General features: G+C 44.7%; 1 protein-coding gene across 1 annotated transcript in view; it reads left to right on the forward strand.

Annotated features, from left to right (window-relative positions):
* Positions 1 to 14,497, forward strand: part of KIAA2012 (KIAA2012 ortholog) — a 97,342-nt gene that overhangs the window by 24,309 nt on the left and 58,536 nt on the right. The window contains exons 8-11 of the mRNA XM_034654972.1: positions 2,523 to 2,691; positions 3,236 to 3,385; positions 6,788 to 6,958; positions 9,311 to 9,421. Coding sequence (XP_034510863.1) covers positions 2,523 to 2,691; positions 3,236 to 3,385; positions 6,788 to 6,958; positions 9,311 to 9,421 — 601 coding nt within the window. The remainder of the gene's footprint in view (positions 1 to 2,522; positions 2,692 to 3,235; positions 3,386 to 6,787; positions 6,959 to 9,310; positions 9,422 to 14,497) is intronic.

A 14,497-nucleotide genomic window follows, 5' to 3' on the forward strand; every position in this document is an offset into this window, starting at 1 on the left:
CCCCAGTTCTACCTTAGAGCATATGATATTATTGCACTCTGGTAACAACAGAGTCCTTTGTGCCATTAAGGGGCGGGGGGTTATCTGTAAACATATAGGGACAGAATTTGAGCTTGCAAGCAATTGACTCACTTCAAACCCAAAATGCTGATGATCTTAATCCAGCAATGTTTTTTTTTCATTGAGGCTCTGTCACCTTTGAAAATGTACAGTAAATTTGGCAGTTTTAACAACCTTTTCAAAAGTCAAGTACAGCTTTTCCCCTCAGGAATGTTTCTAGCTGTCTCTGGCCTCATCCTGCTTTGCAACTCTATGTGGGTCTTCGGTGGTTTGAAGGTACCTGTGCTGAGCAGGAGCAAAGCAGGGGCTCTGGAATGCTCTGCCCTGTGGCCGCTGCATGAACTCAAGCAGGCACTCACCCCTCTGAGCTGCACTGACGTCATCTGTGCACACAGACAGTAATGCTCACTTCACAGGCTGAGGGACGGATGACAGGAGATGATGCATTCCTGTGAAAGTATCTAGTCTTGGGTTGGGAACGATAGCAATGTTAGTTCATTGTGGGGATTCACATCCTCTGAAGTGGTGCTGGAGGAGCCATGGGCGCTCCAGGGGCTCCTTGTGCCAACGAGGGAGATTATTTTCAGCCTGTTCAGGATTCTCTCAGATTTCCTATGTCTAACCTGATCAAAACCTTCCCATCCACACCAGAAGGGCCTCTGTCTTCCCAGGTCCCTTTGGACCAGGAGTTAACAGTAGGCCTGATCTGTCAGAGTCACTGCAGGCCTAAGGAAAATCCTCGATCCCATACCCCAGGTCAGCCCAGAACCAAGCCAGGCTCATTGGACAGGAGTCCTTTCCTTCAACCATGTATATGGGTTAGCAGAGGCAGGCAATATTTTCCAGCATATTAAAATTCTATAAAGTTTTAATTAGAATAAAGAAATTAAGGATTGGTTTGTCAGCATACTTCACACAAATCATTTGGGTTTCCACATAGGTTTCTCAATGCAAACCTTGTCAAACAACATGCATAAGGTCAGTATTCAGAAAAGGGCAGCTGTGGGCAGCTGGCACCTGGGCAGTGAAGGTCTCCAGGAACATAAAGATCCTATGTGCGTGCATTTGATTAATCATTTTCTTAATGTCTTGAAATCATAAATATCACCCTGCATATAGTTGGTTGAATTTCCTTCCTCATTCAACTCTAAACATGGAGGAGCTTACGTGTGTTTCTGATATTTTTTCTCTTTGAACGCTAAAAAAAATGTGAAACATTTTTATTTTTCCTTCCATGAAATTGAATTCCTTGAGACCCAGAACACATAGACATTTCACAGAGCCAAGTTCATATGTTAAAAGCTGCGAACTAAAAGGAGAAGTTTTCAGCAACTTTTGTTTTTTAAATATTTATTTATTTATTTGTGAGAAAGGTGGGGAAGGGCAGAGGGAGATGGAAAGAGAAACCCAAGCAGACTCTGAGCTGAGCATGGAGGCTGACATGAGACTCGATCCCAAGACCCTGAGATAACGACCTGAGCTAAAACCAAGAGGTGGACACTCAAAGGACTGTGCCACCCACGTGCCCCTCAGCAACTTTTGAATAACCGCAAAGAGGAGTCTCTAAGTACTACCCCAATGTCTCATTCTCTGTCTCTTTCTCTCTGGACACACACACACACACACACACACACACACACATGCACGCACACACAGGTATTGGGGTTTTTTGGACGCAAAAAAACTGGGCTAAAGTTGTTGCTCATTCTATCACATGGTGATTCATTTTTAGCTCTGTTCTTATCGCAGAAATGCAGGGACGCCTAGATATCCTGCAAGTGGCGAGATTGGGCATTAAACCTAATGAGATAAGAGTCTACTCTCAAAGAGATACAGAAAAAAATTCTAATTCCAAACACAATAGTAACTATGTGTAATTGGCTCATTTAATACAGCAACCTTATGAGGTAGGAAGTATGATTACTTCCATTTTACGGAAAAAGAAATTGAGGCTTAGAGAGTTTACATATAGTAAGCAAGCACAGATGCACATTGCTGCTTTCTGCCCTTTCTAATCTAAAAGGTTGCACAGTGAAAGTTCTGTACCTTGCTTTTTTCCCTTAGCAACATATGTAGAGGTTCCTCCCTCTCCGTACACAGAAATCTCAGCTGTATTAGTCCAACCTGGCTTCACTTCCCCAGCTGCAAGACAAAGAAAGACTAGAGTTTGTCTCAAAGGCTGGTGAATTTATCACGTTTATACTTCTCAGGGGAGTGAGAGGCTGGATTAAGGGAGGGGCATTGCCGGGTTCCCAAAAAGCAAAGCGGCACCGCTTTGATCACACAGCTAGCTGCTGGGCTGGTTAGCTCTACTTCTCAGCCACGGGTACTGAAGCTACGTCACACCCAGCAGCACCTGGCACCAGATTTACAAGAAGATACAGTGTCATCTGTCCTTTGCAAGCAGCAGTTTTTAAATGCCTGCCATGTCGGGTTTTGTTTTGTTTTAAAATTTTCTCCAGGTGCCAAAGGCTTTGAAATTGCCCCCTCTCTCAGAAGAACAGCCCAGAGTCCTGGACCCCCTGAGGAATCCATTAAAAGCCAGTGAACCTCCCGGAGAGCTCTTCATCTTGTCAGCGGAGATTCAGTTCCACACCCAACACCCCCCAAAAGAAAAAACACGCCGGAGAGGTAGGTCTAGGTCCCCTATGTTTGGGTGTCCCTGATGGAACACAGACAGGCCAGTAAGGACTGGGATGGGGGTCTCCCTAATGTAACCCTCTCCTAAATCATAGTCGACCCTCCCTGGGGTTATCCTCTAAGAGAATATTTTTTAAAGGAAGAAAAAGAGTAAAATCTAGAAGACAGTGTCTTCTGGGCATATTTGTATGTCCCCCTATGGTAGTAAATATGGCTTCCTGCAATTTCATGCTAACCTCCTACCTGTTAACCAGACTAGAAAGAATATACCCCTTAAAAGCTCTTGCCAAAGACCAGAATTGCCTCTCATTGGCCAGGCATGGGTTGTATGCCCAACCTGGACCCAATCACCGCAGCTCAGTGAGGAGTGCTCATTAGCTAGGCTTCAGTCGCATGCCTAGCCCCAGAGTCAGGGAATAGACACAGCTCCACCCAAACCACATATGTGAGCAGGGGAGAGACAGGCCTCCAAAAGAAGAGACAGCTGGAGAAACCACAGACATCTATAAAACTTGGCTTTCTCCTTGTCTCCTAGGTGCTCCACACCCTGAGTCAGGACCAGAAACAGGAGAAAAGGCCAGGCCTTTATGGAAACCTCCCCTGAAGCATGCATCCCTAGAAAAGCCAAGGGAGTTAACCGTGCGTCTCCCAATGGACACAGGCAGGGACACGCTCTCACGTCAAGGTAGTTATTCATTCCCTCCAGCACCCCACAGGACTCCTACCCCAAAGGGAAGCAAGGCAGGACACACAAGAGTCCTCAGCCATGAAAAAGGGGGCTGGACGGGAAGCTAGTTCCTCCCCTGCCACTTGAAGATGACTTAATTCAGGCAGCAGCTGCCTTAACCAAAGTGCTATAATGAAACCAATTTAGTGTCTAGCTTACGCAACTTACTCACTGAATCATCCCCTTACTGATAGTTTCTCGTTGTAGATCTAAAACAGCACCAAACATACGAAACATTTCTGCATACTTTATAGTTCATCCTGTTTTTAACTGATGAAATTTCATTTCTAATCAATTTAGGAATACGTATTTATTCATTAAAAGCCATAATATCAATAAAAGACTTCACTCCAATTTTTCAAAACATCGTGTGGACATTTGAAACTATACACTTGAGTGTATCTAAGTGTATTCTTTATGTGTTGATCGGTTGGAGATAGCAGGTCATATTTTGAAAGCCCCTCATTTTCAGAAAACTGAACCTCCTTTCCAAAGGGCAAAATGACTATAGGACAAATTCTAAGTGATCTCTGACTAGTGGTGATCAGAGGTAGAAGGATGAGCATTCATATTTACAGAGTTCTTCTTCTGTGCCAGGCAGCATCTTCAGTTTATCTCACTTACTCCTCACAACAACCCTACCCTCATTTCACAGATCAGACAACTGAAGCCCTAGGGCGCCTGGGTGGCTCAGTCAGTTAAGCATCTGCCTTCAGATCAGGTCATGGTTTCAGGGTCCTGGCATCAACCCCACGTCGGGCTCCCTGCTCAGTGGGGAGTCTGCTTCTCCCTCTTCCCCCTGCTTGTGCTCTCTCTTTCTCTCTCAGATAAATAGATAAACTCTTAAAAACAAAACAAACACAAAAACTGAAGCCCTGACAGATAAGTAATATGCTTGAGGTCACACAACGACAAGTGGCCCAGCCGGGACTGGAGCTCAGGCCTTCTGGTGCCAGAATCTGTCCTCCCACCCATTACACTATACTGTCTTCCAGAATAAACAAAACAATAAGCCCAGGTCAGGATGTTCTTGAGTTGTTTCAGTTTTGAGAGCTTCTTCGATTATTGGGGCAGGAGCTTGTTTACTCTTTCTCTTAAGTGAGAGTCAATCATCCTAAACACTCTGAAGTTCCCTTTAAAAAAAAAAATCCAAATATGGACAAGGGTACTCTATGTGCAAACAGGTAGGAAAGCAGCTTTCCATCTGTGCGTCACAACGTCCAGTGCACGGTCTGAGCCACTGGGATCAATGGCAACAGCACTGAATTTCATCTGTGGTACCGCTCACTTCACGCTGCTCTCCACCCGTTGGGAGCTGCCATGTCCACCAGGGGTCTAGAGCTTGTGCATCCTCGGCCACCCTACCAAGGGGAGCTGTTCTAAGAAGTCCCTCATACTTTGGTGTGAGTTAGTTCAGTATGTGACCCAGCCTAGTGCATAAAGAAGAGTCTAAAGAGGCAAGATTTGCATGGCAATCTTTCTTACAAAGATTCCTGGGGCAGGGCACCTGGGTGGCACAGTCAGTTAAGCGTATGACTCTTGGTTTCAGCTCAGGTCCTGATCTCAGAGTCCTGAGATACAGCCTCACATCAGGTGCCCCACCGAGCATGGAGTCCGCTTGACACGTCCTCTCCCTCTCCCATATCCCCTCTCCTTCCCCTTCACCTAAAATAAATTAATAAATCTTTATTTTTTTTTAAAGATTTTATTTACTTAAGAGAGAGAGCATGAGAGAGAGAGAGAGAGAGATCACGAGCAGGTAGAGGGAGAAGCAGACTCCTCGCTGAACAGGGAGCCCGATGCAGGACTGGATCCCAGCACCCTGGGATCATGACCTGAGCTGAAGACAGATGCTTAACAGATGGAGCCACCCAGGTGCCCCAATAAATAAATCTTTTAAAAAAAAAATTCCTGGGGCAAAGGTGTTTAAAGCTACTAAGCAGGACTGTCCCATTGCCAGAGGTTGCATGTACGCATTTACTTGCTTAGCCCTGGATTATCTCACTTCTAATATCATAAAAATAAAGCCAGATTTTATACGCACACATACGCCATACGTATTTTATTGCTGAACCATTGAGATTAAATTGCAAACTTTGTATATTTCTTCCCTTATCAGCACATATCTCCTAAGAGCAATGATTTGTCTCCCTCATAACCACAATGCAATTACCACACTCAAGAAAATTTATTTTTTAATATATAGTCCATATTCAAATTTTTATAATTATACCAACAATGTTCCTTGTACTTTTTCCCCCCAGTCAATCCAGGATTCTACTCAGGATCATGTATCATATTTGTGCCATGTCTTTAGAATCTTGTTTCTCATAACATCAACATTTTTGAAGAGGATAGGCTACTTGCTTTTCAGCATTACGCTCAATTTCGATTTGTCTGTTTCCTTGTGATTAGATTCAGATCCAACATTTTTGGCAAGAATAGTATGTAGGTCATGATATGTCTTTTTCAGCATATCACATCAAGAGATAGGAAATATCCCTTCATATTTAGTCCAATTGTTTTCATTATAGGGGATGTTAAAATTCATTATTTAGTTAAAGGTGTTGTCTACTAGATTTCTCCATTGTAAAGATACCTTTTCCCTTTGTAATAAATAAGTGGCCTGTGATACTTTGAAACTGTGTGTGAAGCCAGCTTTTAAACACAACAGCAACAGTGTGTTGAATATGAAATAAAGACCACTCTCTCCGAGATTAAGACAAGGTCTCAATCACTTAGATTACTGGGTTTCACCCTTCCTAGAGTAGTCCCTACTGATTTTGAAAAGAACTGGAGAAAGAACCGAAGTGGAGGACAGGATGTGCTTTGTGGAGCATTATCATCAATCCTATTACCCTCTAACTAGCATCTGGAAGGTGCTACTTTGTACTTTACGACCTTGAGGAGCCATGTGATCATTGGTTCTGCTGAGAAAAATTGCTTTGTGGTTGGATCTGGAGACAACAATCTCATGAGCTTAAAGCTGGAGTCTTTCTAGTTTGAGCCTTTGTTTTGGGGGCTAGAAGGATCCCACAGCCTCTCTAGCCTGTTTTCTCTCTCAGGAGCCCATCAACAAGATGACAACAACAACCACTACTCAAGTCCTCCCAGTTCTTGGAAACTCCCCAACTGAAGGACCACTGTTCTAGCCGCCTCAGCCTCCATGGGTGGTTGGAGGGAGTCATTTGGCCTCCACTTCTTAACGGGGCTAGAAAAGAGGGACAAACTAAAGAATGAGTGGAAAAAAACAGCCTAAGCATGAGGAGCCATCAACCAAGTCCAAAAAAAGAGGTTCTTTCTCCTTCTTGCTGATTCAGAAGTTCTCTCACTTGTCTTTTTTCTCCTTTTATTTGGAAGATGATGATGCCCCACCCCAGAATGTGACCCCACCATTGTCCCTGATTAAAGGAAGAAGAAGTCCAGAGAGCCAGAGGGGCCTGGACAGCCCCAGGACAACAAGCTGCAGCAGCTCTATAGGCCTCCTGGATGTGAGAAGGGCCAAGGGGGCACTCCCAGCAGAAGGACAAGGTAATCACTCCTGGGGTATACAGCTCTTCCCCCCCCCCCACAGCTTGTCTGTGGCTCTGGGATCATTTTAATCATCTGCCAGGGCCACAAAGGAGCTGTGATGTAAGCTGTCCGAAAGCCACCCCATTGAAAAGAGGGAAATCAGCAGTGTTTCCAACAATGTCTGGGATTAATGTTCACCACGCATATTCCTAAAAGAGTCAGTACATGTTTTAAAGGTTTGCTGCACCAACATGCACTGCCAAGCCGTTCTGCACTCTTCTCACTCCTGGCAGCAGCGTGTGATGACACAGCTCCCTGTGCTCATCAGGGAGACACACTACTGGATTTACCAGGCATACTCAACACCCTCCCCGGGGCAAGGGAGCCTGGTGACATGACCCTGACAAGAGGAAGAGTCCCCAGAGAGAAGCCCCCCTCCAGCCCAGGGCAGAGCCTGAGGCCCGTCCATGGAGAGAGAAGGACTCTGGATTTCTCTTGAAGGGCAACGCAAAGCAAATCCACCCCCTCTGTGACTTAGGCCCACTGAAAGCTCTTACCCTCACGAGCTGCCAGCCTAGGGGGAGACTAAGACGCCTATACCAGAGCAATCATGCAGAGACAGTGCAGTAGTTGCTTCCATGGGGAATGTGATCTAAAGGCAGCTCATAAAGCAGAAATTGCTTAGAGTCGAAATTACCCCCTGAAAGTCCCTTAGGGAGGTGCCATGCTGGACACTGACAAAACCATTTTCTAGAAAGTGCAGGCCAGCCAACTGTTCCACCTCCCTGAAAGCATGGGGCTGCTTCTCTGGTTGAACACCAGATGAAGGAGACTGGTGTGTGTTTGGGTGCCAGACACCGTGAGGAAAGTATCTCTGTTAACAGCAGAATCACACTCCGGACTGTGAGAAACTCACACTCTGAAAGGCACGTGGGAACAGAGAATCACAAAGACAGCAGGTATGGCATCTCTCATTTTCATCTCATGCTCACTCAGGGACAAGATGCCTCACTCTTTAAGTCTCTCCCCCCCCTCCCCCAAGCATCTACAGAGGAAGCTTTGTAAGCATAAATTAAATACATAGATCAGTAACTCCATTATGAGTTTGTAGCTTCTCTGTCACTAAAATGGTCAAAATCAACACCTTCTCTCCCCCCAGCTCTCTCTCTCTTTCTCCAAAGATGTCATTTTCACTTATAAACTACTTTGGCACAGAATCTTTCTCTTACAACCCCCTCCCTTTTATATTTGCATGGCAGGGATCCTCTATTAAATTTGATACAAATGAACCAAACTCTAGGTATGGTCATGTCAGTAACAAGGGTGTTCCTAGGAGGTTGCATAGCCCAGGACAAATCACAGCAAACACGGGCACACACACACCCATACTCGGACACTTTTATAAAGGGAGAATCTGATTAGAATGAACGCCAGGGCCATCACTATGATAAGAGTGCAGCCTAAAGCCTCAAGTGTTTTGGGTAAGTGTATGTAAATGAATGTGCATATGAGAACACGTGTGTATGAGGGTATGTGTATGCTCATATGCCTATGTGAGTGCTTGTGTGTATATATGTGTGTGTGTGATTATGCATGTACACATACCTGAGAACAAGTGTGCATATGTTGTGTGTGTCCTTGTTCATGCACATGTGGTTGTGCATACGTGTATGTGTGTGCTTGCTTTGCATATATATGCGTGTGCACAACTCTCTATAAATATGTGTGAGTTTTTGTATGTGCATGTCATGCCGCTATATATGCGTGTGTTTGTGTCCTTAAAATCCTCCACTATGGATGGTGGCCAGCTCTACTCCTGACCCCTTCGCCTCAGTGACCGGGAAGATAGAGTTATAAAAACACCTTCAAATCTTCTAAGCAAAAGAGGGAAATACAGCTCCCTTCTCCTCATTGGCCTAAGGACCCTGGAGTCATGAAGCAGTCCCAGCACTGATTCATAGGGTATGGCTATACTTCAGAGCGCTGCATAGAAACACGTGGTGGAAAGAGGAAGCAGAGGCTGGAATCACCAAGCCTTGTTCCCAGGGTCTGGGCTACACACCCCTAGAAGAAGGGGCTCCTCACCAGCCTAGCCTTGCCTAAGTAGGGCTGCTTGAGTCCAGAAGGGCCTCTTTGCAAGACTCTCACAAAGGCATGACATAGGCTAGTTGCGGCCCCACCCTGTTCATCTCACACTGATGTCCAGAAGGCAGGGCCTACACGATGACCCTGCTCTGCTGAACCCCAGGAGTAGGGCTGACCCTTGCCCTCTGGCAAGCACCTGAGTACACTGGCGTCTACCTGCTGGGGATTCGGTGAGCCTCCCCTGCCCTGGTGCTAACACTAGCCATGCTTGTGCTTATTTTCAAGAAGACTCCAGAGACCCCATACTGGGACACTTCTTGCCAGGTCCAGATGGAGAAAACATCTGCCTGTCCCTCCTCGGACCTACCGAAACCAAGGAGCCTCTTTCAGGTAAAGGTAAGATGATACATCCCAGGCCAACCTCACTTTTATATGGGAATATTTTACCTGTAGCTTCCAAAACTTCCCAGCAGCAGAGACATCATTAAAAACAGATGCAAGTCAGCCAGTTTCTCCCCTCTCACTGACACAGAGGTGCTTCTGTAGCTCAGACACAATAACCCAATGTTTGCACGACAAGTTTGCTCTTGCTGGAGCATCTGGAGAGAGAAGTTCCTGTGGATTGGCTTGGAGGAGGTCTGATGTGCCATGTTGATGCCTTGATGAGAACGATAAGCCCTTTTGGTAATTGCCCAAACTAAACACTGCCTTTTCTCTTGTTTCCAACCACCCTCCAGAGATGGAGATGGCTAATTGGTAATCCAATCAGGTATCCTTGTTATATCCATCGGTTCACTGCTGCGAATCATCTGGCTTCTGACAGATACCAAGGCAGTTTCCAAAAACCCTTCTGGCACATTACTTTTTTGGAGAAGAGATGCTGGCTCTGAGCAATAGCCATTTTGCAAAGGAAAAAAAAAAAAGTGAAGTCAGAGGGTGATGAGTATCAACCACCCAGGAACCATCATGATGTGCATGCATGAGACGTATGCCCAGCAGGCCTCTTGATGAGGGAGATTAAAATCTGTATTCATTCGGTGGGTTATGTCACCACTGGCTTAATAAAAAGAGCACGGATTCAAAGCCAGGAGATTTGAGTAGCCCTGGCTTGTCCTCTGCGCCCATCTATGTGTCAGATGACTTTGGGTCAGTCCCTTCCAATGTCCAAGGTTCCTCAACCCATCCAAAATGAGAGGATCAACTCCTCCACCACCGGCAGCAGGGAAGCCTCTTGATGATTGCTACAGTTTACGTGTTGTGTCTATTCCTATGGAAGTAGCTGCCTGCTACATGGGTTTCCAGAAACTAGAATGCATTAGGTTCCAAATTCAGTGTTAAAGAACTTCTGCCACCACTTGTTTATCTCATGATATAAATATAAAAATAACTTGGTTCTGACTTGGTGGAAGCAGGATTTGGACAGGTGGAGACCACTGTCAGTGTGACCCAGTTGGGCTAACAACTGGAGAGCACATATGATTCTGTTCACCTGCTGCACATTTGTCTACTCTATTCCAGGAGAAATAGCCCCCCTTCTGGCAAAGCAACAGTCAGAAGCAGAAAAAGGAAATATCCAGGCTTTAAGTTGGTTGTCACATTGTCAATAGGATGTTTCAGTCATTTTGGTGTTCCCAGCACCTAACACAGTCCCTGACACATACGTAGCAGGATCACAATCGATTTTCAATGAAAAAAATCTTTCAACAATTTCCACCCTAAAGGGAGAAAAAGAGAAATGAAACTTCTGATGAATAAATGGAGACTTGCCTGCAATCTTGTGCTACTCCCATGAACAATGTATTTACTCTCAAACCTCAAGGCATTCATTGTAAGCTTGTGGAAGGAGTGAATCCATCAGTCAACCAGCCAGCCTATCAGTCATTTAGTCAGTCAGTCAGTCAGTCAGTCACTGGCCTCTCCCCAGCCTTTCCTCCACATACAATTGGTGGATCTTCAGTCTTGATGGTGACTGGAATGTGCTCTAGAAGTCAAGGCAGAACCTGAAACCGTATCTCCCACAGGGGTCTATAGGCCATATCTAGCCTTCAAAGAGTATCTATGAATGGGAAAGTTTTGTTGTGGTTCTCTTTCGTTTTGTTTCGTTTCGAGAAGCAGTATACTGAAAAAAATGCCCAACTCTTGCAAAGGATTTGCTCCAGTTACACCAAACTCTTTGTAGCTCAGTGTATTCAGATCCATCTCGATCTCCCCACCCTACCCTTTCAGTCTTGCTCCCATCACACTCTGGCCCACTCTTTTCTCTTCCCTCCAATGACCCAAACGCTCAGTCTTCCTTCTCTTACCTCCCAGCCTTTGCCCAGTTGCCCACAAATATTGAGAATGGTTTTAAGCTCTAGGCAAGGACTTATCTTTTCTGGGACAGTTTCCTTAATAAATCCACCTCCTCTCATACAGCTGCCTCAGCCCATTCCTCTCTCTCAATCCTACTTTTGTGATCATTGTTTTTATCTGCATCTGTTTTCTGTTTAGTTCCCAAATATTACATGAGCCCTAGAGAGCCTCTTATCTTTATCATATGTCGAAGAAATGCTTGTCGATTGACTGAATACCCCAGGTGCCAAAAAGGAAAGTTCTCTGGGGATCATAAATGGGTATTTTTTCAATTTAAAAAAGTCTTGAGTAAAGGAGACAATATGATCTGTCTGATCTTTCTGAGACTTTCAGACTCTGTCAACATCTATTTGGAAATAAATTCTTAGGCAATTAGATCATGATATCTTACTTTCAGAGAGCCTAGAGAAATGAATATAAACCTTCAGAAGGAAAAAAAAAAAAAAAGATGCGAAGGCTAGAGCTGGAATTTGACCCTCTTGGTCATGTTGGGATATTGCAACACTTAGAAAATTCAGAGGCTTAAAGGAAAATTTCACTTGGAAGGATATAAGTCAAAGCCTGGATATGCCCTTTGCATTGCTTATCCTTGAGTCAGACCCTTCACCTATCTTTCCAGTCACAGTGGCCAAAAGAGAAGTTTTCTTTCAGAAGTTTTTTTTATTCTGAAGTGTCATTGCAGGTGCCTGGGTGGCTCAGTCAGTTGAGCGTCTGACTCTTGATTTTGGCTCAGGTCATGATCTCAGGATCCTGGGATGGAGTCCCATGGGGCTTTGTGCTCAGTGGGGAGTCTCCTTCAGGATCGTCTCTCTCCCTCTGCCCCTCCCCCGGCACACGCATGTGCTCTCTCATTCTCTCTCTCTCAAATAAATAAATAAATCTAAAAAAAGGTGTTTTATTGCAAGAAGTTCATGGATGTCTGTTCCAGTGACCCAGGTTGGGACTTCAGGTCTCACACAAATTTAAATTCTTGATCTCTTTCAGAGTTTCCGGTTAGCACTTGTTCTTGTCCTAAATGGATTTTTATACCACATATGTTCCTTATGTTTTGGTCATGTAATTAGCATCCTTCTTCTTACAACTTCTTCTTGGTATGGTGATTTTAAAATGTCCACAAATTCTTTGACACTTTTTCCTCCAAAAGGAAGAACGTAATACTCCTTCCCTTGAGTGTAGACTGTACATAGTGGCTCACTTCTAATAAATGTAGAGTACGACAGAAGTGATTGTGTGTGGCTTCGGAGCCTGGCTCATAAAAGGCACTGCGGCTTTGTCCTTGCGCGCTCTCTCTCTCTCTCTCTCTCTCTCTCTCTCTCTCTATTACTCACTCTGGGGAAAGCCAACCACTATGTCTGTCATGAGGCCACTCAATCAGCCTTGTGGAGAGGTCCATATGGCAAGGAAATAACACCTCCTGCCAGCAGCTAGAATTAACTCTCCAGGTTTATGGGTGAGCCATCTCGAGAGGAGATGCTCCAGCCCCAGTGAAACCTACAGATGACTGCGTCCTGCCTGCCATTGTGACTGCACCTCACGAGAAACTCTGCAGCAGAATCACACACTAAAGCCACTCCCAGATTCCCACAGAAACTGTGTGAGATATAATAAAGGTTTATTGTTCTAAGGTCACTAGATTTGGGGGTAATTAGTTTCGGTAATAGATCATATCCTTCGTGTCACTTCCTGGTGCTCCGCAATTTGGTAAACAGAAAGATGAAGGATCTAAGAATATCCCAGCTGGTTTCAAAACACTGATTATTTGGAGGCAAATAAATGGTTCACTAAATGGTTCACTTTCTCTTTGTTTTCCCCATTTGGCATCTGTGATAATGCTGGTGGCAGCAACCCGTGGGTAAAAGAATATGATTTTCATTAAGTAGTCTTTCTCTTAGCAACAGTTGCCTTAAAGAAGATATTTGGAGATTTAAAGGAGGAAAAGTCCTTTAGACAAAATAGTGTGAAGGATAAAAAGAAAGAACTCCAGGCTAAATGTCCAAAATCTTGAGGTTATTCTCAGCTCCGCCACCTGTGATTTCTGTGATCACAGGCAAGTAATTGCACTGCTGTGGACTTCAGCTTCCTCATACGGGGAAAGAGGAGTTGGAATTAGATCCAATCCTCCAAGCATATGTCCCATAGAACTCCAGTTCTTCACAAGGTTAACAGGCATTACATAAAAAAACAAAAGGTTCTGAGGTCAAACAGGTGTTGAAACCAGTAGGCCAAAGCCAAGCAGATCCCTTACTGCAGGATTTTACAAGGACTCTAATATGCTAATATGAATTCCTGCTCTTTCAGATGAGGCTATGCCTCATTGCCCAAACTTATTTGACCACTTAGTTCTTTATTGTTTTCAGCAAAGCATCATGTGGATCTAAATCTTTTTTGGAACGTACCTTGGAAAATGCTAAACTGATGTTTCTATGGTATCTTCCAGCTCTAATGCTGTGTGTTACTAAATATGCCCTTTTCCCAAGGAGACTCTCTTGGTGGGGCAGCTCTGCTGTCTGAATCCTGAAGCAGGATTTCAGCCATTCAATAACTCATGACTGTTCTTACATTCATTTTCCAAACATCACTTCTGAATCATAGGGTCCACAATCCATCCATCTCTTAGTGAGAAGCAGAGGAAGGTAAGAAGAAGCCAGTGTGGCCACAGACCCTTTTGCCCAATCAGTGTTTGTTAATAACCCATAAGAAATCACGTTGACAGTTTTAGGGATCTCAGGTCAATTGAAAGAAAGGAAAACGTGACTGGATACTTCCTGTATTGCGGAGTCTAGAAGGCTAAAAACACTTTCCAGATAACCTTTGACATTAGGAGGCTGCGTACAAATTTGGGTTCTGCCAGAGAGCTGCACTTGCACGAGACAACAGAGGGCAGAAGCAAGGCAGAGGCTCTGGGCTGCTAACACTGGCAAGGGAGCTCATGAAGACTGAGTGTGTCAAGAGGTGGATGCTCCAGAAACTTTATAAGCACCAGGTTCTGTAGAGTAACTCCGTTCCTTTTTGAAATAGCTGGTGGTTTCCGTTCTCCACTAAGCCCTGACCAACATGCTCTCCTTACAGAAATTATGGGAGATTCCCATGAAGCTCGGCATGGGGCTAATTTGGGTCTGT

Source organism: Ailuropoda melanoleuca, chromosome 2, assembly GCF_002007445.2.
Source record: "Ailuropoda melanoleuca isolate Jingjing chromosome 2, ASM200744v2, whole genome shotgun sequence".
NCBI lineage: Eukaryota > Metazoa > Chordata > Mammalia > Carnivora > Ursidae > Ailuropoda > Ailuropoda melanoleuca.